This window comes from Leptodactylus fuscus, chromosome 4, assembly GCF_031893055.1.
Source record: "Leptodactylus fuscus isolate aLepFus1 chromosome 4, aLepFus1.hap2, whole genome shotgun sequence".
NCBI lineage: Eukaryota > Metazoa > Chordata > Amphibia > Anura > Leptodactylidae > Leptodactylus > Leptodactylus fuscus.
Window position 1 is genome coordinate 83132086 of NC_134268.1, and position 26977 is coordinate 83159062.

The 26977-nt window shown below is 44.3% G+C and overlaps 1 protein-coding gene across 2 annotated transcripts in view; it reads left to right on the forward strand.

The window, feature by feature from the left end:
- Nucleotides 1-26977, forward strand: part of ZNF407 (zinc finger protein 407) — a 360082-nt gene that overhangs the window by 149281 nt on the left and 183824 nt on the right. For both annotated transcript variants that reach the window (XM_075270737.1, XM_075270738.1), the window contains one exon: nt 20-94. In XM_075270737.1, coding sequence (XP_075126838.1) covers nt 20-94 — 75 coding nt within the window. The remainder of the gene's footprint in view (nt 1-19; nt 95-26977) is intronic.

Sequence of the window (26977 nt, forward strand, 5' to 3'; positions counted from 1 at the left end):
TATGTTTCTGTTGTTACAGAGTGGCTTTTGTTATGAGAAAGCATCTGAACACTCATTTACTGGGCAAGCATGGAGTAGGAACACCAAAAGAAAGGTAAATTGCACCTGACAAGAACTAGCTATGACATAGCCCTTCTGTTGTATTTGAAGGGATCCTATCATTCAGAAGCAATTTTTTTGTCCCCAACACGTCGAAATAGCCTTAAGAAAGGCTATTCGTCTCTTACCTTTAGATGTGTGCTCCGTGGCGCCGTTTCGTAGAAATCCCAGTATTCAAATGAGTTCTCTCACAGCACTGGGGGCGGGCCCCAGCGCTCAAACAGCACTGGAGGCATCCCCAATGCTGCCGTAGAACTCTCCAGCGACGCCTCCATCTTCTTCAGGAATGTTATCTTCCTGTGTCTTCTTCCGGCGCAGGCTTTGAATCTTGTAGGCCTTGGGCAGAACAGACTGCGCATGGCCACAAGAAAATGGCCACTTACTTACTGTGCCAAGGGCTTGCACAGTAGGCTCTGCCCAAGGCCTACAAGTTTCAAAGCCTGCGCAGGAAGAAGACACAGATAGACGACGGTCCTGAAGAAGATGGAGGCGGCGCTGGAGAATTCTCTGGCAGTATTGGGGATGCCCCCAGTGCTGTTTGAGCGCTGGGGCCTGCCCCCAGTGCTGAGAGAACTCATTTGCAAACCGGCGAAAACCAGGATTTCTACGGAGTACATCTAAAAGTAGATGACAAATAGCCTTTCTTAAGGCTATTCCGACGTTTTAGGAACCAAAAATTGCTTCTGAATGATGGGATCCCTTTAATGTATTTTGCTGAAGTTTACCTTTTCTGAAGTTAAAGGTAATATATTATATTTAGACTATACTGAATCAAATTCTTTTAGTAAAATATGTAAAGCCTTTAATCTCCAAAAATATGCCTAAACAACAAGCAAAAAGTTGCTACTAATATATTACATATTAGGTTATTTCTTAGGTTAGTCTGCCTATGGGATTTCAGAATACGTAGCATTTCTATGTTGGTAACAAAAACAGTACATTTTATCAGATTTTATTTTGGACTAACTGCATGTCCAGATTTTATATTAAAGGTTCATTCCTACCTCTGTGCAAATTCTGCCGTTTCTCAGGTATTCCTTTGTGGCAGTGATTTGCAAACAGCCAAGAGGTGCTATTCTACATGGTCTATAACTCCCATAGAGGTGAAAGGGAGCTACAGAAACGTCACCGAAGAGCTGAAGTAAATTGTTTCTATAGCTCCACAGATATGGTGCCAGTGTAGCTACATGTGCTGTGCTATTTTTCATCTCATTCACCTCTGTGGGAGTTATGGAAACTGCGTAGATCACCATCTTGGTTGTTTCCAGAAGTACTGCCTTGGTGGTTGGATCTTGTGGGACAGTAATTCCCATCTTGGCAGCTATTTGCAGATTTAGGAATAACTCTTTAATGTTGCATTATTTTACACATGTAAATGAAGCATATCTTTTATATACTGCATTAAAAAAAGGCAGAATCATGGTAAATTGGGCAAAAAAAAAATTATAAAATGTGTTGTATGACCAAGTGTGCAATCAGAGTATGTTCCAATGCTCTTTTCCATGCCGATACTTTCAGGGAAGGGAACCAAACTTTGGAACTTACTCAGATTGTACACGTCATTAGATCTTCCATTGTTGCGGTGCCACTGCTCCAGTGCACCCTGACAGTTTCTGTTTACTAGGCTGCTGCCCAGCTGCAGTGTAACCTCAATGGCCTCAGTGGTCTCACCAGTGACAGTGTGCAGTGATCATATGTGATTTCAATGCCAGGTCTTTGAGTTCTCAAGGATATTAGCCACTATATGTCAATAACTTAATCCCAGTTCCCTATTGAGAACACATTTGCATCTGTTTTTGCCATGGAAAGGGGTGGAATATGTTGAAACAAGAGCTGCTTGTTCAGCCTAAAGCTAATAAGAGCATATAGGCACCTTTACCAAACCTTTGTAATACAGTACCCCTGTATCAACTTATTACAGCAAATCCTAGAATGGTGAGCTTTGCATTTCTAACAGTGGTGTGTATTGTGTGTGTGTGTGTGTGTGTGTGTGTGTGTGTGTCTATAGTTATTTAGCTTGTATGACTAGCCAATAGCATGATTTAGATATTATATGAGCCCTACAAGCAGTCTGTATTAGATTAGACGGCATACTCACTCTCTATATTACGCAAACAAGCAATAAGCAAACGTAGACAATAGGTTTTTTTGCTTAATGCGTATGTTGGACTCCTCTCGTCCCATTTGTTGTATTCTGCCATTCAGGGGTATAACATACAACCACGGGACGCCATTCTATCAGGACATGAAAGGTTTGCAATTGTCACTTTGTCCTCTTTTTCATTTTCCACTTTCTGTCGTTTGTCATTGTTGTGCACTAATGTTCCTACTCTTCCTACCCTGAGATCACAAACTGCCCCTCACTTCTAAGTGAAGATTCCCTCCTTCCCCAGTTATTGGCCCTCTTTGCAGCTACTATACTTGGTCCCCCAGCAGCTATAGCTATGCTGCTGCGGATCTTACAGTAAAACAAATAAGGTGTATTACCCCTTTTATTGATACACTTGTAAGGCTGCAGAAAGCAGGAAACTTCTTCATCAGCAAAGCGAGCGTTCATTTTTCTACAAATTGAGTTATTTTTTCTTACCTGTTTAAAACATTAATGTACTGGCTGGAATAGTGCAAGCTTGCTACATTGTAATCTCTCCAGGACAATCTAATCTGTTTACTTTGTGCGCTTTAGATTTGACTCTCTTCTCTGATAGGTTGCATGTTACAGCAAATTATGATAGAAGCTAGCTAAATAGGTTGTGGCAATTAAATTAATAATGCATTTACTTTGCTACTATTTAGACTTGGTGCTTTGACTGATATATGCAAAAATGGTAATTTATTAAAAGCAAATTCATGTAATTGTACTGCTGAGTTTGATGGAGCAAAAAAGTTGTCAGCATGACTATCATCAAAAAAAAAAAAAAAAAATGAAAGAAGTTCTTACATCTGAAGTTAGAGCAGCGTATTATTCCTGATGGCAGAGATACTGACAGCATAGCAAACAAAAACAACTTGTATCTAGAACATTCCAGGCATATAGGAATTCTGCATCTCTTCTCAGCTACTTTCCATATTCCTTTTAATATTGCTCTATTTTTCATGATGCCCTGATAAGTACATCACTCATGTTGCAATTCACAAGATTGGTATCAAACAATTGTGATGAGTACTTTCAGACGATAGCAAGATGTGTGCCAGAAAGGCAGATTGTGCTGAAACTGAATATATCAGCAACTACTGAGTGTTTTTCCAGTGGTAGAAAGTTAACTCATCTGTGTCAGGAAGCCACTGATGCTATCTTCTATAAGCACTCTACTGGCTCTCAAGTTGATTTCTGCTGTCAATAATGAGGCACATTTACCGCTATTACTTTTAAGACGTCTTAAATGGCTACATTACTTAAAGTAAACCTGTCAGATGGTTTTTCCATCATAAACTGGCCCAATCATATGCAGGATGACATACCATTTTCCATTGATGCCCCTTTTATAATGTTTCTGTTGCAGCAAACTGAAGTTCTAAATGTTTGAAAGGACAAAAAGTCATATGTATAGTTCTCTAAGTAGTCATGGGAGGGGGCTTCAGCCTAGTCACATCTCCTGGGCATGATTAACATCTCCGTCACAGTCCCCTCACTCCATGATCAGCGCCGCACCTCCCATGAGGCGACCTGAAGCGACCGCTTCAGGCGGCGCTATGCCAGGGCCCCAGGAAGGGCAGCATTTTTGCTTACCTAAGCCAGTCCAGGACAAGCTGTCCTGGACTGGTTTAGCACCGAGCGGTGGATTGGGGAGGCCGCTGGAGCAGCGCTGCTCCAGCAGCCTCCCCTCACGCTCAGGCAGAGAGCAGGTCCTCTCCCTGCCTGCGAACGCCGCTAAGCCCCACCCCCTTCACTGCGAACGCCGCTAAGCCCCACCCCCTTCACCCCGCCCCCTCTGCTCCATCATCTTCACAGGTTCCCTTTAAAAATTTATCCTTATTTTAACTGAGAAGAAATACTGCTGACCTAAATGTCAATGTACTCTATAGTAGGGCTTCTTCATGTGTAACGCCACAGGGGTTTTCCAGAAATAGACGTCTATGTGATCATAGGAGTCCAACCTTAACAGAATAAGAGGACCATGTAATACTGCAATTCACACTATAAGGGTGGGTTCACACCTGCGCCCGGTCTCCGCTTTGTAGGTTTCCATCTTCTGCCCGAGAAACTGGACAGGAGACGGAAATTGGCAGTCAGTTTTCAAACCCATTCATTTGAATGGGTTTGCAAAGTGTCCGCCCATGAGCGTCTTCTGCTTCTCCGCGAGGAAACCAGTTTTTTTAACCGGACATGCAGGACTTTGTGTCCAGTTAAAAAAAACAAAAAAAAAAAACAAAAACGGTTTTGCTGCGGAGACCAGAAGACGCTCACGGGCGGACACTGAATGCCGGGTTTCTGTCTCCTGTCCAGTTTCTCGGGCAGAAGACTGAAACCCACAAAGCAGAGACTGGGCACAGGTGTGAACCCGCTCTAAACTTTTTATACTTTATCTAGTCACAGCAGTGGGAAGGTACTGTAAATGCATTAGTGCCCAAGCCATAGCCCAAATATCCAGAAACTTCTATAAGGCAAAGTCCCCACGTAGTGGCCTGCAGCAAATAAATTATGTGGGAAAAACCGCAGCGGCCACGCATCATGTCTTTTCCCATAGCGCTTTTTTACAGACATTAAGCCTCTGTGAACTTTCTGCTTCAGTTATACCTATAGTGTTGGTGTTTTTCGTAGGTATAATCGACATGCTGCGATTTCCAAAACAAAAAAAGTGATTTTTTTTTTGCCCATTAATATTACAGAGCCTAAGCAGAATATCAGGCACCAAAACTAACTGCACTTATTGCTCAGGAATAGTGGGGGCTAGCAAAAAATATTCCAACTGCCCCAGAAATTGGGGAGCTCCACCTATTAACAGATGCTAAGGACTGATGTTGGTGGGTGGTGAAAGGTCCTCCAGTGCTAAATTTGTAATAGGGCTCCTACCTACCTTGTGCCATTTAGAATTTTATATGACTGAGGAACCTCTGGAAGCCCTCATGGCCAAGGGCCCTGTAGTTTCCTCTACAACCCCTATAGTTATGCCTATTCACACTACCTTTGGATAGGTATTGTGCAGTTTCTGGAAATCGGCTATGTTTTTCTAATCCTGGACGACCCCTTGACACTGGCCATAAACAAAAGACAACATCACAACTTTACCTTTAACACTATAGCCTATAGATTATAAACCTGTCCTGGGAGAAAGAGGAATCAATCATGTTGGATTTCTACATGCCCAATCCTTTCCATAAGAGATAAACTGATGACAGAAGGGTCTGACAGCGGCTTATCCCCTCTCCTCTTTCAATAAAAATACATGCTTGGCGGGGCCGAGGATACAGTATATGTTTACAGTCTATTCTGGAGATATACTGTCAAATGTGTGTTAAGATGACAACAATCTTGTGAATCAGAGATCTGAAAATAGTGTTAAAATACTTGATATAGAGATTGACTGTGTTTTGTTGATTTCCCTACTAGAGATGAGCGAACAGTGTTCTATCGAACTCATGTTCGATCGGATATTAGGCTGTTCGGCATGTTCGAATCGAATCGAACACCGCGTGGTAAAGTGCGCCATTACTCGATTCCCCTCCCACCTTCCCTGGCGCCTTTTTTGCTCCAATAACAGCGCAGGGTAGGTGGGACAGGAACTACGACACCGGTGACGTTGAGAAAAGTAGGCAAAACCCATTGGCTGCCGAAAACATGTGACCTCTAATTTAAAAGAACAGCGCCGCCCAGGTTCGCGTCATTCTGAGCTTGCAATTCACCGAGGACGGAGGTTTCCGTCCAGCTAGCTAGGGCTTAGATTCTGGGTAGGCAGGGACAGGCTAGGATAGGAAGGAGAAGACAACCACAACAGCTCTTGTAAGAGCTAAATTCCAGGGAGAAGCTTGTCAGTGTAACGTGGCACTGACGGGCTCAATCGCCGCAACCCAGCTTTCCCAGGATCCTGAATGGAATACACTGTCAGTGTATTCCCGTATACCCGATATATACCCCGATACCCGTTCCAACGGTGTGCCCCCCCACCTTCACCCCAGAAATACCCTGCAAGTCCCCTAGCAATAGAATTGGGGCTATATACACCCACAATTTTTACTACTGGTATACAGTGCCATTGTCTGACTGGGAATTCAAAGAATATATTGGGGTTATAAATACCCTCATTTCTTGCTACTGCCATATAGTGCCAGTTTCTGACTGGTAATTCAAAGAATATATTGTGGTTACGTGCACCCACAATTTTTACTACTGGTATACAGTGCCATTGTCTGACTGGGAATTCAAAGAATATATTGGGAATACAAATACCCTCATTTCTTGCTACTGCCATATAGTGCCAGTGTCTGACTGGGAATTCAAAGAATATATTGGGGTTACGTGCACCCACAATTTTTACTACTGGTATACAGTGCCATTGTCTGACTGGGAATTCAAAGAATATATTGGGAATACAAATACCCTCATTTCTTGCTACTGCCATATAGTGCCAGTGTCTGACTGGGAATTCAAAGAATATATTGGGGTTACGTGCACCCACAATTTTTACTACTGGTATACAGTGCCATTGTCTGACTGGGAATTCAAAGAATATATTGGGGTTATAAATACCCTCATTTCTTGCTACTGCCATATAGTGCCAGTTTCTGACTGGTAATTCAAAGAATATATTGTGGTTACGTGCACCCACAATTTTTACTACTGGTATACAGTGCCATTGTCTGACTGGGAATTCAAAGAATATATTGGGAATACAAATACCCTCATTTCTTGCTACTGCCATATAGTGCCAGTTTCTGACTGGTAATTCAAAGAATATATTGGGGTTACGTGCACCCACAATTTTTACTACTGGTATACAGTGCCATTGTCTGACTGGGAATTCAAAGAATATATTGGGAATACAAATACCCTCATTTCTTGCTACTGCCATATAGTGCCAGTTTCTGACTGGTAATTCAAAGAATATATTGGGGTTACGTGCACCCACAATTTTTACTACTGGTATACAGTGCCATTGTCTGACTGGGAATTCAAAGAATATATTGGGAATACAAATACCCTCATTTCTTGCTACTGCCATATAGTGCCAGTGTCTGACTGGGAATTCAAAGAATATATTGGGGTTACGTGCACCCACAATTTTTACTACTGGTATACAGTGCCATTATCTGACTGGGAATTCAAAGAATATATTGGGGTTATAAATACCCTCATTTCTTGCTACTGCCATATAGTGCCAGTTTCTGACTGGTAATTCAAAGAATATATTGTGGTTACGTGCACCCACAATTTTTACTACTGGTATACAGTGTCATTGTCTGACTGGGAATTCAAAGAATATATTGGGAATACAAATACCCTCATTTCTTGCTACTGCCATATAGTGCCAGTTTCTGACTGGTAATTCAAAGAATATATTGGGGTTACGTGCACCCACAATTTTTACTACTGGTATACAGTGCCAATTTCTAACTAGGAATTCAAAATGCGCAAGGCTCCCGGAAAGGGACGTGGACGAGGCCGTGGGCGAGGTCGGGGGAATGGTTCTGGGGAGCAAGGTAGCAGTGAAGCCACAGGGCGTCCCGTGCCTACTCCTGTGGGGCAGCAAGCATTGCGCCACTCCACAGTGCCAGGGTTGCTTGCCACATTAACTAAACTGCAGGGTACAAACCTTAGTAGGCCCGAGAACCAGGAACAGGTCTTGCAATGGCTGTCAGAGAACGCTTACAGCACATTGTCCAGCAGCCAGTCAGACTCTGCCTCCTCTCCTCCTATTACCCAACAGTCTTGTCTTCCTTCCTCCCAAAATTCCGAAGCTTTACAGAACAATAACCCAAACTGTCCCTGCTCCCCAGAGCTGTTCTCCGCTCCTTTCATTGTCCCTCAACCTGCCTCTCCACGTCACGATTCCACGAACCTAACAGAGGAGCATCTGTGTCCAGATGCTCAAACACTAGAGTCTCCTCCATCTCCGTTCGATTTGGTGGTGGATGACCAGCAACCCACCCTCATCGACGATGATGTGACGCAGTTGCCGTCAGGGCATCCAGTTGACCGGCGCATTGTGCGGGAGGAGGAGATGAGACAGGAGTTGGAAGAGGAAGTGGTGGATGATGAGGACACTGACCCGACCTGGACAGGGGGGATGTCAAGCGGGGAAAGTAGTGTGGATGTTGAGGCAGGTGCAGCACCAAAAAGGGTAGCCAGAGGCAGAGGTCAGCAGCTTAGGCGAAGCCAGGCCACACCCGGAATCTCCCAAGATGTTCCAGTTCGTACCCAGCCCCGAAAAACTCCCACCTCGAGGGCACGTTTCTCGAAGGTGTGGAGTTTTTTCAAGGAATGCGCCGAGGACAGATATAGTGTTGTCTGCACAATTTGCCTCTCGAAATTGATTAGGGGCTCTGAGAAGAGCAACCTGTCCACCACTTCAATGCGCCGTCATTTGGAATCCAAGCACTGGAATCAGTGGCAGGCAGCAACGGCAGGACAAAGGCCGCCTGCCGTTCACGCCACTGCCTCTGCCACTGCCTCTGCCACTGCTGACTGTGCTGGCGATGCACTCCAGAGGACGAGCCAGGACACCACTTCATCTGCCTCCGCCACTTTGTTGACTTCTACCTCATCCTCCCCTGGTCCTGTCTTATCTCCTTCTCCTGCACCATCAAAGGCACCATCAGGCGTTTCTTTACAACAACCCACCATCTCTCAGACATTGGAGCGGCGGCAGAAATACACTGCTAACCACCCACACGCGCAAGCCTTGAACGCCAACATCGCTAAACTGCTGGCCCAGGAGATGTTGGCGTTCCGGCTTGTTGAAACTCCCGCCTTCCTGGACCTGATGGCAACTGCGGCACCTCGCTATGCCGTCCCTAGCCGTCACTACTTCTCCCGGTGTGCCGTCCCCGCCTTGCACCAGCACGTGTCACTCAACATCAGGCGGGCCCTTAGTTCCGCGCTTTGCACAAAGGTCCACTTGACCACCGACGCGTGGACAAGTGCATGCGGACAGGGACGCTACATTTCACTGACGGCACACTGGGTGAATGTAGTTGAGGCTGGGACTGCTTCCCAAACTGGCCCGGTGTACCTCGTCTCCCCGCCTAACATTCCTGGCAGGGACACGAGAAGAACACCCCCCTCCTCCTCCTCCTCTACCGCCTCCTCCTCCGCCACCGCCTCCTCCTCCGCCACCGCCTCCTCCTCCGCTGTTAGATTGACCCCAGCTACGAGTTGGAAACGTTGCAGCACTGGCGTTGGTAGACGTCAGCAGGCTGTGCTGAAGCTGATCAGCTTGGGGGACAGACAGCACACTGCCTCCGAGGTGAGGGATGCCCTCCTCGATGAGACGGCAATATGGTTTGAGCCGCTGCACCTGGGCCCAGGCATGGTCGTTTGTGATAACGGCCGGAACCTGGTAGCAGCTCTGGAGCTTGCCGGACTCCAACATGTTCCATGCCTGGCCCACGTCTTCAACCTAGTGGTGCAACGTTTCCTAAAGAGCTACCCCAATGTTCCAGAGCTACTGGTGAAAGTGCGGCGCATGTGCGCCCACTTTCGCAAGTCGACAGTAGCCGCTGCTAGCTTAAAATCTCTCCAGCAACGCCTGCATGTGCCACAACACCGGCTTTTGTGCGACGTCCCCACACGCTAGAACTCAACGTTTCAGATGTTGAATAGAGTGGTTGAGCAGCAGAGACCTTTGATGGAATACCAGCTACAAAACCCTAGGGTGCCACAAAGTCAGCTGCCTCAGTTTCACATCCATGAGTGGCCATGGATGAGAGACCTTTGTGACATCCTACGGGTCTTTGAGGAGTCCACAAGGAGGGTGAGCTCTGAGGATGCGATGGTGAGCCTTACAATCCCGCTCTTGTGTGTTCTGAGAGAATCCCTGATTGACATCAGGGATAACTCAGATCACACAGAGGAGTTAGGGATAGCATCCGATCCGTCACAGATGGAGAGTAGGTCCACACATCTGTCCGCTTCACTGCGTTTAATGGAGGAGGAGGAGGAGGAGGAGGAAGAAGAGTTGTCCGATGATGTGATGGTGATACAGGAGGCTTCCGGGCAACTTCGAATCGTCCCATTGTTGCAGCGCGGATGGGTAGACATGGAGGATGAGGAGGAAATGGAGATTGAACTTTCCGGTGGGGCCAGAGGAGTCATGCCAACTAACACTGTGGCAGACATGGCTGAGTTCATGTTGGGGTGCTTTACAACCGACAAGCGTATTGTCAAAATCATGGAGGACAACCAGTACTGGATCTTTGCTATCCTTGACCCCCGGTATAAAAACAACATCTCGTCTTTTATTCCGGTAGAGGGGAGGGCCAATCGCATCAATGCTTGCCACAGGCAATTGGTGCAGAATATGATGGAGATGTTTCCAGCATGTGACGTTGGCGGCAGGGAGGGCAGTTCCTCCAGTAGGCAACCAAGTTCTCACCGGTCCACACAAACGAGGGGCACACTGTCTAAGGTCTGGGACACCTTGATGGCACCCCCTCGCCAAAGTGCCGCCACGGAGGGTCCTAGTGTCACCAGGCGTGAGAAGTATAGGCGCATGTTGCGGGAATACCTTTCCGACCACAGCCCTGTCCTCTCCGACCCCTCTGCGCCCTACACGTATTGGGTGTCGAAGTTGGACCTGTGGCTTGAACTTGCCCTATATGCCTTGGAGGTGCTGTCCTGTCCTGCCGCCAGCGTCCTATCTGAGAGGGTGTTCAGTGCAGCCGGTGGCATCATCACTGACAAGCGCACCCGTCTGTCAGCTGAGAGTGCCGACCGGCTCACTTTGATAAAAATGAACCACCACTGGATAGAGCCTTCATTTTTGTGCCCACCTGTGTAAAGCACCCCAACATGAAACTCCATGTCTGTACTCAACCTCTCCAATTCCTCCGCATCCTCATACTCATCCACCATAAGCGTTGCACAATTCTGCTAATACTAGGCTCCCTCCAACATGATTTCCCCCAACTCTGCTGGTTAGAGGCTCCCTCCACCCTGATTTCCACCAACTCTGCTGGTTAGAGGCTCCCTCCACCCTGCTTTCCCACAACTCTGCTGGTTAGAGGCTCCCTCCACCATGAATTTGCCCAAACTGGGCTGGTTAGAGGCTCCCTCCACCATGAATTGGTCCAAACTGGGGTTTTTAGAGGCTCCCTCCACCATGAATTTGCCAAAACTGGGCTGTTTAGAGGCTCCCTCCACCATGAATTGGTCCAAATTGGGGTTTTTAGAGGCTCCCTCCACCATGAATTTGCCCAAACTGGGCTGGTTAGAGGCTCCCTCCACCATGAATTGGTCCAAACTGGGCTGGTTAGAGGCTCCCTCCACCATGAATTGGTCCAAATTGGGGTTTTTAGAGGCTCCCTCCACCATGAATTGGTCCAAACTGGGCTGTTTAGAGGCTCCCTCCACCATGAATTGGTCCAAACTGGGGTTTTTAGAGGCTCCCTCCACCATGAATTGGTCCAAACTGGGCTGGTTAGAGGCTCCCTCCACCATGAATTGGTCCAAACTGGGTTTTTTAGAGGCTCCCTCCACCATGAATTGGTCCAAACTGGGGTTTTTAGAGGCTCCCTCCACCATGAATTGGTCTAAACTGGGGTTTTTAGAGGCTCCCTCCACCATGAATTGGTCCAAACTGGGGTTTTTAGAGGCTCCCTCCACCATGAATTTGCCCAAACTGGGCTGTTTAGAGGCTCCCTCCACCATGAATTGGTCCAAACTGGGTTTTTTAGAGGCTCCCTCCACCATGAATTTGCCCAAACTGGGCTGGTTAGAGGCTCCCTCCACCATGAATTGGTCCAAACTGGGTTTTTTAGAGGCTCCCTCCACCATGAATTTGCCCACACTGGGCTGGTTAGAGGCTCCCTCCACCATGAATTGGTCCAAACTGGGGTTTTTAGAGGCTCCCTCCACCATGAATTTGCCCAAACTGGGCTGGTTAGAGGCTCCCTCCACCATGAATTGGTCCAAACTGGGGTTTTTAGAGGCTCCCTCCACCATGAATTGGTCCAAACTTGGCTGTTTAGAGGCTCCCTCCACCATTAATTGGTCCAAACTGGGCTGGTTAGAGGCTCCCTCCACCATGAATTGGTCCAAACTGGGTTTTTTAGAGGCTCCCTCCACCATGAATTGGTCCAAACTGGGGTTTTTAGAGGCTCCCTCCACCATGAATTGGTCCAAACTGGGCTGTTTAGCGGCTCCCTCCACCATTAATTGGTCCAAACTGGGCTGGTTAGAGGCTCCCTCCACCATGAATTGGTCCAAACTGGGCTGTTTAGAGGCTCCCTCCACCATGAATTTGCCCAAACTGGGCTGGTTAGAGGCTCCCTCTACCATTAATTGGTCCAAACTGGGCTGGTTAGAGGCTCCCTCCACCATGAATTTGCCCAAACTGGGCTGTTTAGAGGCTCCCTCCACCATGAATTTGCCCAAACTGGGCTGTTTAGAGGCTCCCTCCACCATGAATTTGCCCAAACTGGGCTGGTTAGAGGCTCCCTCCACCATGAATTGGTCCAAACTGGGTTTTTTAGAGGCTCCCTCCACCATGAATTTGCCCAAACTGGGCTGGTTAGAGGCTCCCTCCACCATGAATTGGTCCAAACTGGGTTTTTTAGAGGCTCCCTCCACCATGAATTTGCCCAAACTGGGCTGGTTAGAGGCTCCCTCCACCATGAATTGGTCCAAACTGGGTTTTTTAGAGGCTCCCTCCACCATGAATTTGCCCACACTGGGCTGGTTAGAGGCTCCCTCCACCATGAATTGGTCCAAACTGGGGTTTTTAGAGGCTCCCTCCACCATGAATTTGCCCAAACTGGGCTGGTTAGAGGCTCCCTCCACCATGAATTGGTCCAAACTGGGGTTTTTAGAGGCTCCCTCCACCATGAATTTGCCCAAACTGGGGTGTTTAGAGGCTCCCTCCACCATGAATTTGCCCAAACTCTGCTGGTTAGAGGCTCAATCCACCCTGATTTTCAAAACAAATGTTGGTGCCAACCTCAACTTACTACAAGGGCCAAATTCACTGCTGGTGACAAGCTCTCCTCACTGCAAGTGCCAAATACACATGTTTCAAGGTGTTTTCCTACTGTCAGAGATGTGGTATTGAGTGTGTAAAGTGTGTAGTTGTTAGGCTGTGATGTTGGGGTAATAGAGGGTCTTTGGTGTGTTAGATGCCCCCAGACATGCTTCCCCTGCTGTCCCAGTGTCATTCCAGAGGTGTTGGCATCATTTCCTGGGGTGTCATAGTGGACTTGGTGACCCTCCAGACACGGATTTGGGTTTCCCCCTTAACGAGTATCTGTTCCCCATAGACTATAATGGGGTTCGAAACCCATTCGAACACACGAACATTGAGCGGCTGTTCGAATCGAATTTCGAACCTCGAACATTTTAGTGTTCGCTCATCTCTATTCCCTACAGAAAACAATGTATTAAATCATAAGAGCTGATAGTTTCCCAGGACAATTTCCTAATTTTTGTCATATGTGGAAAGCCCATAGTTTTTCTTTGCCTTCCCAAGAAAAGTCATGAAGGTCACATCATTAACTCTCAAAGAACTCTCCCTACTCTCAAGGTCGAGAGAGATTCAACCCCAGCTTATATAAGATATGGCTATTTCCCCTCCATTACAACCAAAGTGACCTCCAAACAAGAGCTCCTGTAAATTTCGGTTGCTCCTATGTAATTATAATTTATAGGTTGCGATGAAATTGACATCTAAGACAAAGAATCTTCTGTCCGGTGTGTACTATAAGGTCTTAGTTGGGGGGGGGGGGGGGGATATCGTCACTCCATAGGGAGAGACCACCATTTAGGTGTGTGGCGTCTTATTATGTACATTAATGCTGCTGCACACCGTATGCATGTGAAAAGTGAAAATTTATTGGTACATATACGCCATGAATTAGGTAAATTGGTTTGTAAAGCATAAAGAAAGCACTAGATCATTTCAGTGAACATAACGTTTCGGTCATATTAGACCTTCTTCAGATAAGATCTAGGAGATGGCAGAGTTTGCAGTGGGATCATGGCGTCTGTGGAGTCTTATTAAGCCATGAGCGCTCCACTGTGCAAAGGAACATGGGAAGAATATGCAAATATGACTTCCATGATGTAATTAGGAAGCCAGTGCCTCAGGCATGCAAACCAATAGAGGGCGCTCCCTTCAACATCATGCCAACCTTCTCAGAGGCCTTTGTTTGCAATGATGTTGGGATTTTACCAGGTACACTCTTCTCAGCCAAGGACAGCTATTTCGATATTATTGCATCTTGTCAGCTTGGCGCAGAGAGGACCTGGCAGAGGTGAGAGGCTTAGACAGGGTTGGGGGAATATCATCACTCCTTAGGGAGAGTCCACCATTTATTTATTTAATGACCACCATCATGGAAGACAGACTTGCACATTCTCAGTGAGCGCCCTCTATTGGTGTGCATGCCTGAGGCACTGACTTCCTAATTACATCATGGAAGTCAGATTTGCATATTCTTACCATATAAGGTCTTAGTCACACTTCCATTTTTCACAGATGTGTGCTTGCCGTGTTAGCACGGATAACACATGCTGTTATATATGTTAAATGGGTGAGTACATATTTCTGCTTTTATTCTCTTGGTCCGGACCATTGGTCCATGCTGTCTTCTACTCTGTTTTGTGGGCCAGTTGTGCCCATTATAGCCTGTGGGTCTGTGAAAATCATGGACAATACCCATGTGTTCTCTATTTTTCAAAGATCTGAGACAATGCATACTATAGCAGTAAAAAATAAATTGAACATTGACATGAAAAACAAACCCAACATGGACACAACACATCCAGAGGTCAATAGGGGTCATGTGTTGTCTTTGGAAACCGCTGGCAGCACACGTCCATGAAACCTGGACCTTTAAATAATCCCCTTGTCAGCAACAAGTCATTTCATTATAAATCATACTGATTATTTTTATTTTAACCCCATTGTCATACCTGATTTTCAGCAGTCAGTCTCAGTCTACAGAAGCAGCAAATGAATGTTTGAACAGCTTGCCCTACTTCCATCATTGTTTGTAGTACATCACGTGTGCATGACCGCTTCTTTTCTTCATAGAGATTAACAGTCTCTGTGTAAGATATTTTCCTCTTGAGAAATGAATTGGCTGGAGATGGTAAGTATTTGTGTATACATTACTTCCCTTATATTCAGTCAAAAGTTAAGAAGACATCGGATAAGATGATGCGTATACACATGAATGTTAGCTGCATCCCGGATTTCTGCAGGAACGCCTGACTATCTAATGTTTATGGTAGAGTCTTAATGGCAGAGGTCAAAGAAAAGAAGAGTTAAGCATGTTGAACTGTAACTTGCCCAACTCTTTGTTTTCAAGGGAGCCAAGTTGTTATTTACTAACCTCTCCATGCACATTTGGTTCTTGAATAGCTATGGAGTTTGCATGACCAGCTAAAACGGAGTTCACTGAAAGAGATTGAAATTGTAGAGACTATAAGTGACATAGTGAACATAGCTTTTTTGAGCACAATTTCAATACCTACTTGAAATGAAGCCACCAAAATGGCTTCTAAATCACTTCCGAGTATGCTGTTGTAGGGACCATTGGTGTCATGGTAAATCTCATTTTTCCAACGTTAAAGGTCAATCTTCCTGCCATGAAAATCAACTATTAATCTGTAAGCAAATGTTTGCTGCACCCAGGTTGTGGGGTGTCTGTTACAGAACCTATTTTTGCTTGTGGCTGCTGCCCAGCACCATCCTCGACTTAAAGCTTGATAGGTCCTGCTGTGTAGCAGTCACAGATGAAAATGTGTGCACTAGAAGATATTGCTGTGTCTCTGGCTCCAAAACAGACCTCAACTCAGATATGCAACGGTCTCTTTCTGTTACCTTTTTTTTTTTTTTTTTTTTTTTTTTTTACGCCCTGTATACCAGTAATTTGCATGAAACCAGTCTTAGGCTAAGAGCACATGTTGCAGAAAATCAGCATTTTTTGTTTTGGCTCAAAAAACCTCAGCAAAATCTAAGATATTCTAAAGGAAAGAGAACTATAAAGGAAGCACTTGTACTTCTCCCTCTGCTAAATCCTCTTGGCTCAAGACAATGAAGTAAGAAACGGAACTTTTCCTTCAGGCATCATTAGCCTTAAGCTGGTCTTACACGGCCGTAATGATTTTACGGTTCGCAAGTTGCTGATCAGCAACATAGACACCGCAGATGCCTGTAAACTGCCGCACTCACCCCTAGAGTTCTAATGGGCGAGTCCGTGCTGTGCCACAATTCACGGCCATTACGGACATGTTCTATAAATTGCAGACCACAGTTGCGGCCTGGCCACACCACGGATAAAATATCCAGTGGTGTAAGAGGCCGCATTGAATATAATGTGTCCGCAAATGGTCCACAATTGAAAACCCTCAATTGCGGACCATTTGAGGACTTAATTACGGTCGTGTAAGACCAGCCTTAGTCCAGGCCCTATGTTTTTACAGTCACTACAAAAATCCCATCCACACATTACGAAAAAATACATTCAGTGTAAAATGCTGCAATTTCCAAAATCATGACTGATTTGGAAATTGGAGCACGTCTATTATACCTAATGGGAATGCTGGCGTTTTCCCTATAGGTATAATTTAAGCAGAAAGTCAGCAGAGGAAACTACAACTACTCAACTGCAATGTCTGAATCCACCCTCAGAGTGTGGGCTAAGGTACCCAGACAGATCAGACCTTGTTTAAGTGCCCGCCATCCATTTAGTACACTTCCTACTCACCAAAATACTCATATTCTCACTTAATCTGAACAGCAATAGATCATTCCAGGTGAGGTTCTGGAGTTGTGTTTTTCAACTTTTTAAGATTACTTCCAGAAAAAAATAGCAACTTTTTTTGCATTTTTTTTGTGGGATATTGGGCGTGTTTAGCCGGTCTAGCTCTCTGTTCACCAGATTTATCAAATGTCACAAAAATGATTGCAGTCTCATTCCCTTAAGGGGGTGGACATGGTAAGTACAGGAACATCCCGGGACAGTATAGACTTATAGATGCACAAAACCTATCAATCATTGTGTGACATGAGACCAACACAGACACCAGCAAACTGACTGTGAAAATCCCTCTGGTGATACACCCAATATGTACAGTAAGTTAGTGCCCGATGGTTCCAGAGTGAATATGACAATATTTCATGGGCATTGGAAAACATTTACATGGTCGTGCATTGCAGACAAATGAAGTAACAACATCGCACAAGGCATAGCTGGTATGACTGGTGAAACTGCAGCAAAAGGCAGGCGTAAGTGGCATCATAGGGTGACGGAACAACATTTACCTATTGTTTCCAGCTGTTTGTTTTCTGCTTGCTGTGACCCAGCTGAAGACAAAAGATCTTTCATTCTGGGATTATAAACCAATAGAAGTTAGTGTAAATAAATGGCACTCACATAATTTATTCAGCCCCCTCCCCGGTCTGCTGTAAATCTTGTGTTGTTAGTCTAAGTATATAAACAGCCTGTGCAGATGGGTGGCCGAGTCCATTCGGACTGCGGCTACTGCTGTTGTTTAGATTAGCAGGAAGCCTTTGACTTTCTTGATATTCATTTAAAAGTGAATATTTTTGGACATTTTAAGTCTGGCAAAATTTCTTAACTTCCGTGTTTCCTGTTTATTATTATTAGAATGCATGGGATACAGTTAAAGACCGAAATACATCATAACAGCTTGCAGCCGAAATGCAGATCGTATAGGTGTACAAGCTCCCGCTCTTCCCTCACACAGAAGCTTTATTCACTTAATATCAGAACTAGAGTCCTGTACAAAATGTTTACTGTATTTCCAGTGGTGCGGAAAACCATTTATGGCAAACATGTATTACTACACTATTGTGTTGTCTGGTTAAAGAACTTTAGTCACCGAATCAAAAGTTACAGGAAATGTGCTGCTTTAAAAATCTTCCTGGGCTGTGGTAATTTAAGATTAGATAAAATAAGATAATTCTTTAATAGACCCACCATGGGGAAATTGAGTGTTACAGCAGAATAGATTATACAGTAATATGTTAGAACACATACAAGCTCATAGCAGATAGAAAAGATACTAGGAGTCAGAACAACTAAGAAGAAAAGAAAGACTCAGGATCATTTAGTTCTCTGTGCGGATTGATCTCCACTTAGCTTGATGTTGATTATACAGCCTGACCGAGGTTGAGAGGAAGGATCTGCGATAGAGCTCCTTCTCATACTTGGGGTGAAGCAGTCGGTCACTGACAGTACTGCCCAGTGCTGTCACAGTCTCATACATGGGATGGGAGTTATTCTCTAGCATGAAGCTCACCACAGACAATGTCCCATTTTGGGAAGACTCCAATAAGTTGGCAAACACAACTGTTCCATTTTGAGTGTCCATAATTATTATACACATAAGGCTGTGTGTGTGTGTGTGTGTGTGTGTGTGTGTGTGTGTGTGTGTGTGTGTGGCAGTATTTATTTGTTATATGATCAATTTGTACAATTGTAGTAGTATTTTCAGGAAATACAGTTCAAATGGCAAAACGAATATTACTGGCTTGTCCTCCATATAGTCTGTGTCACACAGTGTAAAGGGTGTTTGGCTGTTTTAGAACTCCAATAGAAACAAATAGACAGACTTGTATGGAGCCACTTCTATATTCACTGGGTGGGACAGGAGTTGGTCCATGTAAAAGACCCCTACAATCAGCTGACTAGCGGACAAACACTTTCCTGCTGGCTGACTGTATCTCTTATCTGAGACAAAAAACTCATTGCATATCTAAACATGTAAACATGGGAGGTGTAAAGCAGGCTTTAATATGTACTGAGAGAGGATTCCCATTTCTCACAGGACTCCTCTGGCACTCCTAGCACATGCATGTTTCTTTAAAGAAGCTGAGGTCAGCATACTTCCGCTTCATTTCTTGCATTGTTATCCTTAACAATCGTATGTGCCCATTGGGCCGTATAAAAGGCCCATCAAATGAACGACGATTGAAATATCGCAGCTCATTACTGGCAGAAATGCCTGCGTAACTGGACCTTTAATTGAAACAACGTACGCATGGAGGTAATTTTGTGTTTTTAATCCGCACTATAGCAGCAAAAGCACAAAATTGAATTTTAAATATTTAATACATGAAATGAAAGCTATGTATATGGAAACTAAAGGGAGCCTTTCTATTAGTGACAGGAATTTGTACGTACACTGCAGTGAGTACAGCATCTAGTATCCTTTGTAATCATGTGGTTTGTGACTCCTAGACTAAATTGGGAACTTTGATTGCAGTGACTTTTTTTTTTTTTTTTTTTTATTACAACAATGGCAATAGGAGATGCATCAGTCAGTGTCATGTGTGTCCTAATAGTCCTCTACAGCTGCTATCTTGTGACAAGTCCTAATGACAATTCCGGAAATAGACAACCCCTTTAAATACCTATGATATAGATCAGTATGTGATCTTTGGGGGATCTGAAGCAGGGGTAATGGACACGGAGTGTACGCAGGCTGCTAGTTGTTTAGCGGTGATTCTGGGGGATTGCATTTCCACTCCTATTACTTGAAAAGGAGAGGCCTACAACTGCTTCCCAGCCACTGTACTAATTTCCAGTACAATTGCTTTTTGTGAAGTCTGGATTACATACTGATGGCCTATCTTGTGGATTGGTCGTCAGTATGAAAACCCCATTTAAGGCTGGAAACCCCTTTAAGGCTAAAGCCCCACTTTGCAGAAACACAGTTTTGTTTTGGTTTTTTTTTGTTACAATTTTTTGAGCCAAAGCCAGGAGTGGATTGGGAAAAAGGGTGAAGAATAAGAACTTCCTATATGTTTCCCATTCCTTTTGTGGCAATTCTTGGCTTTGGCTCAAAAAAAGCAACAAAAGCTGCAACAAAAAAACCCTGTGTTTCTGCAAAGTGGAGCCTTACGCTGGGCTCACACCAGGGTCTGGTCTCCGTTCTGACGTTTCCGTCTTCTGCATATAGAAGACTGAAACCTGTCTGACCGAGTCCGGCCGTGAGCGCCGGTGAGCGTTTTAGGCTCTCCGCGGTGAAACTGTTTTTTTTTTTTTTTAACTGGACACAAAGTCCTGCATGTACAACTTTGTGTCCGGTTTAAAAAAAAAAAAAAAAAAAAAAAAAAAAAAAAAAAAAAAAAATGGTTTCGCTGTGGAGGGCACAAAACGCTCATGAATGGGTTTGAAAATGCCTGCAGGTTTCCGTTTCGGGCAGGAAACGGTAACCTGAAAGCGGAGACCCTGAAACGGTAACCTGAAAGCGGAGACCCTGGGCGCAGATGTGAACGAGCCCTTAGTCTAAAGGTGCACATAGCCTAAAGTTTTTCCTCATTTCATACTTTCATGTATTTCATGAGTGAAGAATAGCCCCATTCCTTCCTCCCTGAGGTGGCCAGCCATGTATCTCATAGTCACCTATTTATTTGATTGATTGCCATGTTTTACTACATTTATTGCAGTCCGCAGTCACTTTTCCCAATATGACTTAAACTGGAGATTTCCACAACTTGAAGGTTGATTACTGTTGAAGCCTACAATTGTAAAATAAATTTTCATAAAAGAATGCTTCAATTGGATATAAGAAAAATGGTAATAAGTTTTAGTAATGGAAAAATACTTGTCTCCATTCTTGTAGGTTGCTTTATTCTCCCATTAATTTACTAATTAGACCTCTCGATTAGTTATGTATATCAGATTGTTATTAATTTTGTTCATTGTTGTAGTTCTGTTTTAAGTCTGAATCGATGTTAATTCAAGTTTCATTACATATCCACGGATGCAGATAATTCATTAAGTCAAAGATGTTAATTCAATTGTAGAGAAACTAGTTTGCAGATAAATGCCAAGAAGTCAATTGGCCTTCATTAGGGGGCATGTGAGACCTGGAATCATGTCAGGCCAAAATCTATATGGAAAAAGCGAAAGTTTTACTTCCAAGGCATGTATGTCATAATCCATGTTTTATAACTATCTGTGTACAGGAATATAGCTGGGGAACACACTCTTCCATGGCCAAGCACTTAGACCATAAACCTTCTGTTTATGGTCAGCTCAGGTCACAGGTGGGAGGTTCCCAAAAGGGGGCTGGATTAGGTCAAGGACAGGACCCTTTTGTTAGGTACCTAGAAATGCAACAAAGTCTATCCAACTGTAACGATTCTGGTTATCAGATTTGGAGTCCAAATGGTGGGGCAAATGGTACAGTACTTAAGTAGTAATAAATGAAGGATAAGTACCTCAGAAGTAGAAGAAACCGTGGTCAGACATTAGCAAGGTTCGGTACACAGGAGGAGCAGATCAATCGTAGTCAGGCGTTAGCAAGGTTCGGTACACAGGAGGAGCAGATCAATCGTAGTCAGGCGTTAGCAAGGTTGGGTACACAGGAGGAGCAGATCAATCGTAGTCAAGCGTTAGCAAGGTTCGGTACACAGAAGGAGCAGGTCAATCGTAGTCAGGCGTTAGCAAGGTTCGGTACACAAGAGCAGCAAGGTAGTGGTGAGGTTCAGGGCAACAGGAAGCAGACAGCCAGAATAATCAGGCACAGGATGGAGTGAGCTGTGAGTTCATATAGGACGGGCTAAACTGTGATTGGCCACAGAACAGGTGATCTTAATAAACCAATTACTCCAACAGAAGAGACCAGACAGGGTAAAGCACAGAACAAAACAGGATTCCAAATAGTGCAATAATTAAGGCTGCAGAACATAGCCAGGAAGTCATGGGTTCAAGACCCAGTGAATTCAGTTCGTGACATTACCCCCCCTTCTCCAGGAGCGTCCTCTGGACGGTACTTGGCTTGGCTTTTCTGGATAGCGCTGATGAAATTCTCTTACCAGTTGTGCAGCATGGATGTTGTTTACGGGTTCCCATGAATTGTCTTCAGGACCATACCCTTGCCACTTTATCAAGTACTGTAACTGATTTCGATGAATACGAGAATCCAAAATAGCCTCTACTAGATATTCCTCTTCTCCCTCAACAATAACTGGGTCAGGTGGAGGCAAGTTACGTCCCGGGAATGGATTTTCCACAAAAGGCTTGAGAAGAGAGGAATGAAAAACAGGGTGAATCCGCATAGATTCTGGGAGTTTTAAACGAAATGCTACAGGATTAATTTGAGCCACAATCTCAAATGGTCCAATAAATTTCTGACCTAGCTTGGCTGAAGGTACCTTGAGCTTCAAATTTCTTGTAGAGAGCCATACCTTATCTCCTATACCAAAGGAAGGAGAAGACTTGCGATGTCTATCAGCAGTCTTCTTATAGCGATCTTGAGCTTCATGCAGAGCGTTTGTCAATTTTTCTTGAACTTGCTTCAAAGTAGACAGTCTGTCGGAGACAGCAGGAACTGAAGAAGAAATTGGAAGGTTGGGAATGAATGTAGGATGGAAACCCATATTGGCAAAAAAATGGACTCTGAGATGTAGAAGAATGCTGGGAGTTGTTATAAGCAAATTCCGCTGTAGGAAGGAAATTAACCCAGTCATCCTGGAGATAACTTGTGTAACACCGCAAATACTGTTCAAGGGTTTGGTTAGTGCGCTCAGTTTTCCCATTAGATTGTGGATGAAAGGCCGAAGATAAGTTTACTTCAATTCCTAGAGTGGCACAAAAACTCTTCCAGAACTTTGAGGTAAATTGTACCCCACGGTCAGAAACTACATTGTCGGGTATGCCATGTAGGCGGAAAACTTCTCGGATGACTAATTCTGCAGTCTCTTCAGCAGAGGGTACCCCCTTTGTTGGTATAAAATGAGCCATTTTGGTCAGACGGTCTACCACTACCAGAATTGTACACATTTCTCTTGAAGTTGGTAGTTCAACAATAAAATCCATGGAAACAGAACTCCAAGGACGAGATGGAATAGGAAGGGGTTGAAGTAATCCTACTGGTGAGGATCGAGGGGTCTTATTCCTAGCACAGGTTTGACAGGAAGAAACATACTTCTTTACATCCACTTGATATTTGGGCCACCAAAATGAACGAGACAAAAGTTCTTTGGTCTTTTCGACTCCCATGTGACCTGCGGGTTTAGAGTCGTGAACAAGGCGCAGAATTTCCAATCGAGTAGTCTCAGGAACATATACACACTGATCAAGAGTCCAAACCCCATCTCTAAACACCAAATCAATATCTGTGGGGGGATGATTAAGGAAGGGATCTCCATTATAACCTTCTTTGATCTTCTGAAGTATATCCTTGGAAATGATTGCCCCTAAAAAATTCTTAGCAGGTAAGATGGTGGTTTCGGATGTGTCATCTTGTGTTATGTCAGAACACATCCGGGATAAGGCGTCTGCTTTTCCATTGCGGGATCCCGGTCTGTAGGAAATAATGAAATTAAATCTTGAAAAAAATAAAGACCATCTAGCCTGTCTACCAGAAAGTCTCTTGGCTGATCTAATAAATTCTAGATTTCGGTGATCTGTAAGAACCTGAACCACATGAGATGCTCCTTTAAGAAGATGCCTCCATTCTGTGAATGCTTTCTTAATTGCAAGTAATTCTTTATTCCCAATGTCATAGTTTCTTTCCGGAGGAGACATCAGGCAAGAAAAAAAAGCACAAGGATGAAGCAACTGTTTATCTCCAACTCTTTGGGACAACACTGCTCCTACTGCTGAATCTGAAGCATCCACTTCAACTATAAATGGGAGGTCTGGATTAGGATGAACTAAGATAGGAGCAGAAGTAAAAAGTGTCTTTAATTGGTTAAATGCTTCGTCGGCACTTGAAGACCATTTAAAAGGAATCCCTTTCTGGGTTAATTTTGTTATCGGACTAATAACTTTTGAGAAATTCCTAATAAATTTGCGGTAGAAGTTTGCAAAGCCGACAAATCTTTGGATCTCCTTGACATTCTTGGGAGAAGGCCAGTCTAAAATAGCTTGGATCTTACTAGGGTCCATGCGCAATCCTTCTGTAGAAATGATGTACCCCAAAAACTGAATTTCTGTCTTTTCAAATTCACATTTTTCCAGTTTAATATATAGTTGGTTCTCTCTTAGACGGCTCAAAACCATGGTAACCTGCTTACGATGTTCTTCAAGGTTCTCAGAGTATATTAATATGTCATCCAAATACGCCACCACAAATTGATCCAGCAGATCTCGGAAGACATCATTAATAAAATGTTGAAAAGTTGCTGGGGCATTGCAAAGTCCAAAAGGCATAACAAGGGATTCAAAATGGCCGTAGCGTGTTCGGAATGCTGTCTTCCACTCGTCCCCAGGTCGTATACGGACAAGATTGTATGCCCCTCGTAGATCCAACTTAGTAAAGATCTTTGCTGACCGTAACCTCTCGAGTAACTCTGGAATAAGCGGAAGAGGATAACGATTTTTAACGGTTATTTGATTTAGTTCTCTGTAGTCAATACAAGGACGTAATGTGCCATCTTTCTTTGGTACAAAGAATATAGGTGCACCTGCCGGAGAAGTGGAATGCCGTATAAAGCCTTTGGCCAGATTTTCTTTGATGTACTCATCCAGGACCTTCAGCTCCATCTCTGCAAGTGGATAGATGCGTCCATAAGGTATGGATGCACCTGGTAAAAGTTCAATAGGACAATCATACGTGCGGTGAGGGGGTAGCTGGTCGGCATTCCTTTTGTCACAAACATCTTTAAAGTCCTTATAAGGTTCAGGTAATTCGACAGCGATAGTGCTGGATCTTTCAGTAGCTCCCACCTGTGAAAGAATAGGCTGCTTCTGTTGACAATTTTGTTGACAATATTCAGAAGTGAAAGTTACATTTCCTGACTTCCAGTCTACTGAAGGATTGTGGATGCTAAGCCATGGTATGCCCAAAATTACTGGAAATTTTGGTGAAGAGATTAACTGGAAACTAATCCTCTCCTGATGGCCGGGATCAATCAATACTTCCAGTTCAGTAGTTTCATGAGTAACCGGACCAGAATTTAAAGGTGACCCATCAACAGTTACTAATTCAACTGGTGAAGATCTTGCACTGTGCTCAATATGATTATCAAATGCAAACTTAATGTCCATAAAATTACCAGCTGCACCGGAATCCAACATTGCTGTAGTGGACAACTTGTAGGAACCATATGAAAGCTGAACTGGTAAGGTGAAATGAGGTCGGTTAGAGGTCATATTGTCAGGACAAGATGTGGTGAAAAACAGAGGCTGTGTCACCAGACTAAGAGAAGCACAGTGGGGACAAGATTCCAAATTTGGTCGACTCTCAGTTGCCGCAACTGCCCGTTGAGGTTTCTTAGGGCAGTCAAGAACATAATGTCCAGGTTGTCCACGATAAAGGCATAATTTTTCAGCAAGGCGGCGACGTTTTTCAGCAGTTGAAATTGGTCCCCGGATGGCATCTACTTGCATAGGTTCTGGGGCCGAACCTGTTTGAGAAGGTGTCTGCATCTTTGGGAGAAACCGTCCCTCAGGTAAATGAGATTAGGTGCCTGCATCATAATAGCCTCGTCTTTCTCGCTTCCTTTCCTGGAGTCTTTGGTCAATACGGACGCATAACCGTATATACTCCTCAAAGTCAGCTGGAAGTTCTACCTTAACAAGTTCATCTTTAACAGATTCAGAAAGTCCTCCATAGAACCGCCATTTTAGTACGGAGGTGTTCCAGGAAACATCAGAAGCCCAGCGCCGAAACTCTGCAGCATATTCCGCAACAGAGCGTCTGTTAAATATTATATATTTACAATATTCTCTAGCAGACATGGGGTTAACACTCTACTGACATCATACACTTATATTCTTGGAACATGGGTGCGGTTAGTGTACACTATTTTAGAAATCTCCTCACATAGCTACAAGATGGAAGGTAACACCCACTCTCATGAATATAAATGAGTAAGAAATACACATGTCTGGGTCTGTCTTTGGGAAGACCAGGGGAAGACCAGGAGGTCTGTCTTTGGGAACACCAGGGTGGGTGGTCCAGGCAGATGGACATCCATGGACGTCGTAACCAGCCCAAGTCCACCAACCAGATGACAAGCATGAACCAAGCTGTAACTACAAGATATCCAGATGATTTAACTTCTCTGAAGATGTAAGCTATTGACAATTGACTGATATTTGTGTTATTTGGACATTTTCCCTGTTCCTGTGTTTTCCTTCAAGATATTAATAAACCTCTACACTGATTTATAACAAGCTGACTTCTTCCTATCGTGGACAAGGCCAGGTCCGGATATTTAACAGTGGACACAAGTCTCCTGGCTGGCTCGCCACTGTTAAATATCTTGTATTTGCCGGTGAGACTTGTGTCCACTGTTAAATATCCGGACCTGGCCTTGTCCACGATAGGAAGAAGTCAGCTTGTTATAAATCAGTGTAGAGGTTTATTAATATCTTGAAGGAAAACACAGGAACAGGGAAAATGTCCAAATAACACAAATATCAGTCAATTGTCAATAGCTTACATCTTCAGAGAAGTTAAATCATCTGGATATCTTGTAGTTACAGCTTGGTTCATGCTTGTCATCTGGTTGGTGGACTTGGGCTGGTTACGACGTCCATGGATGTCCATCTGCCTGGACCACCCACCCTGGTGTTCCCAAAGACAGACCTCCTGGTCTTCCCCTGGTCTTCCCAAAGACAGACCCAGACATGTGTATTTCTTACTCATTTATATTCATGAGAGTGGGTGTTACCTTCCATCTTGTAGCTATGTGAGGAGATTTCTAAAATAGTGTACACTAACCGCACCCATGTTCCAAGAATATAAGTGTATGATGTCAGTAGAGTGTTAACCCCATGTCTGCTAGAGAATATTGTA